Genomic DNA, 3197 nt, shown 5'->3' on the forward strand with positions numbered 1-3197 from the left:
AAAAAAACAAATACATACAAATTAAATATAAATTAGTGTTATATTTGTTCTAGTTCCAATTCATATATAGTGTAATAAACTATAAACAAATTTTAAATTTTAGTGCATACATCCGCTGTGTGAATGCTTATTTCGTACTTTGTGATACTTTAACCTCTACTACTTACATACCATGTAGTGTTGAAATTTTAAATAAATAGCATCTCTTTCAGAGGCTATCAATGCTTTATCAATAAACACATGCCTCTTATTTAAAAAAACAAGTAATCCCCATATCGTTTCCTTGGTCTGCCTCCAACAATTCTCAATATAAAACTTGTACCAGAGAAGTTTTAATATCAGAAATTAACGGGGGACGAGTGTACATCCACGATGTCATAATTGCGCTTCTCACTGCCAGTAAACATATACTAATGCATCTTCTAGTCCCTGTTTAAGCGTATAGCAATATTATCCTCCCATTTACCAAAAATACATAGAAGGAGGAATCATGTAGCCGGTAATTTTTACAATAAATCTAATAACACGTTGCCAGTACAAACAAATTAATGCGTAAGACTACAAATGATGTTTTAAAGAAGCCTTTTGACCTTTACATTTGTGACACTTTGTCACATTAGGCACTTCAGTAGAGGATTGCATTTAAAAACTTTATAAGCCCTGTGCATCAGTTTAAATTGGGTTGCCCTTCAATTTTCATTAGCATACATTAACGAGTCGATAGATACACAGATAATATTTTTTCCACTGCATCCAAACATGGGATGTCCTAGGCCCATTGCTTCACATTAGTATCCTCCAAAGGTGTTAAAAAGATTGAAGAAATGAATAAACAACAGGTATATAGAATATGGATATAGATTTGTCAAACACATTCTGGTAAAATGTGTCAAAATAATTATTGACCAAAGACTTCCCTTATTGGTGTATCTGCATAAAATAAATAGGAAGTACTGACCATTCCGGCAAGGAATACTTATTTTTTAAAACGAACGGGGGATAGTGTCCCAGAAAACTCTGGCTTGATCAGATCTATCACACGTAGACCCTTAGTTTCCCTTTTGAAGTTGTCCCTGTGGTAAATTTGGATTACCTTTATTCGGAAGATATCTTGAGAATAGAATTGTGAGATTCAGTCTCTTCCTTAAATCCTTGCAAGTTAAAATTGTATCTCTAATCAACACATTGTGGTTTAAAGAACCCGGAAGTTTGGCTCTTTTAGTATGTAGGAAGGCTTTAGGGTCCAAGGATAGACTATCTTGTTCCAGAGTATATTTAGAAAAGCTAGAGGTACCTTTCAGCCAATCAATGATATGTCTATAAAGACAGGTCAAATTATATAGTCTAATGTTAAGTAAATTCAAACCACCCTCCACATTAATGGAAGATATAACTTGTGGGTTGAAATTCAAGGACGATTTCCTTTCCATAAAAATCTTACAAATGCCTTTTTTTAACAAATGAACATCAGTATGTTTCAATAATAGAGGGATAGTTTGCAGGGGGTACAACAATTTAGAAAAAGACATCATTTTAAGTAAATGGTTCCTTTCTATCAATGATAGCGGTAGATGTTCCCAACATCTTCAGTTCTTTGTATAAGTGGTGGATAATTTAGGAAATATATAGAAGATGGCGAAGTACCCACCTTAATACCCAAATATACTAGATGTTGTTTAGCTATTGCAAAAGGTATCAAACTCAACCATTTTAGCTGTTAATGCTTACCTTTTAAATGGCATTGTATGTCTAGTAAATTAACGATTTAGATAGATTTGGCAAGAATGACCCTTGTTGCTACTACTATTCTAAACAGTATATTACCTCGTCCATAGAACTGAATTCTTAAAGATAAAAAAAAAAAAAAATAATTTGATACTGCCAGCTTAGGCTTTTAGGGTAATCCAGTAATGGGTAAAATGTGTAATATGTTATGTTTCTCTGTACAGACCTTGGCTGTGTTCACTTTTAGCTTCTGGACGAATTATGCTATCAGAGAATGACAAACTGTTAAGACAACAAGCCAGTACTGGAAGTGATCCTGGTCAGTGAGGTCAGCAATGCCTCTCCTCCTCTGGCATGGCACAGAAGACAAATACTGGCCACAGACACTAGAGGTGGCTTTTTGTAGCCAGCTACCTAATTCCAACCTGAAGCATTAGGTAATTTCAGGTTAATTACAAGAAAATGATTTTAATACATTTCTTCCCCCTGCTCCAAGAATCATCTACATAAAAACCATAAACAAGACAATTCTTTATGTTAGGTAAATGACAAAATTGAGGAAAAACAAAGCAACGTTTACCACCAGCTTTGCTATTTTCATCATATGATGTACAGAAAAATAGAAATATTTCAAAAATATAACATTTGCATAACAGCAAAGGTTTGTCATGCAAAAAACAGGCAGCTTTAAAGAGGGAACTCAACTGTGGTGGTATGAAAAATTATTTTGGTTAATTGTAGTGGACATCCTGCAGTTTACTGCTTATGGTACAAAGACACAAAGAATGGCCCTGGCGGTTTAAAACAAAGGTGCGTTACCTGGTAAACTTTGGATCTCTGCCCTGTGAAGCCATCCCACAGAATCACGGTCCCTTCGTAATCACTGCTGGCCAGGAGGTTTTTGTGATAACTGCTCCAACTTATACAGCTGCAAAGAAAAGGGGCAAAAAACTGAATGAAAAAGAAAGTAAAATAATGCAAACAAATAATTCAGCCTACTTTGCAGTGTAATGTCTATGGGGATGGCTTGGTGACAACACCTGCTTCATTCAACACACCGCAGGCCCTTTCAGCATGGGACACATCCAAACAACTGACAACATCAACGCTTAAGAGTGGAAAAACATCTGAGCTGAATCTGTCGGGGGTTCTATTATTGTAAAATAATTGCTTTCTCGAAAGGAGGAACCGTAAAAAGCAAGCAGGTAAACTGCCACATTCCCTGATGACTTGACTATCTTGTATTATGACTGGATTAATTTATCAGAAAATATTGCTTTTTTTCCCAGAGATCTGGAGTGTGAAAACACAGAAGACATGAAAATCCACTAATAGGGTTATTTACACTTGTATCACAAAGTAAATTAGGTTATATAACATTGGCAGGTGACAAAAAAAAAAGTCTGGGTATGGTTATCTTTTTATGCAACTGGAATGAGCCTTGGAAAAATAAAAGCAAAACACACAAAATA

At 35.1% G+C, this 3197-nt stretch overlaps 1 protein-coding gene across 1 annotated transcript in view; it reads right to left on the reverse strand.

Annotated features, from left to right (window-relative positions):
- The window catches only part of COP1 (COP1 E3 ubiquitin ligase), a 129053-nt gene that overhangs the window by 61501 nt on the left and 64355 nt on the right, over window positions 1-3197 (reverse strand). The window contains exon 13 of the mRNA XM_072419732.1: window positions 2545-2653. Coding sequence (XP_072275833.1) covers window positions 2545-2653 — 109 coding nt within the window. The remainder of the gene's footprint in view (window positions 1-2544; window positions 2654-3197) is intronic.

This window comes from Pyxicephalus adspersus, chromosome 8 (assembly GCF_032062135.1).
Source record: "Pyxicephalus adspersus chromosome 8, UCB_Pads_2.0, whole genome shotgun sequence".
In the NCBI taxonomy this organism is placed as follows: Eukaryota; Metazoa; Chordata; class Amphibia; order Anura; family Pyxicephalidae; genus Pyxicephalus; species Pyxicephalus adspersus.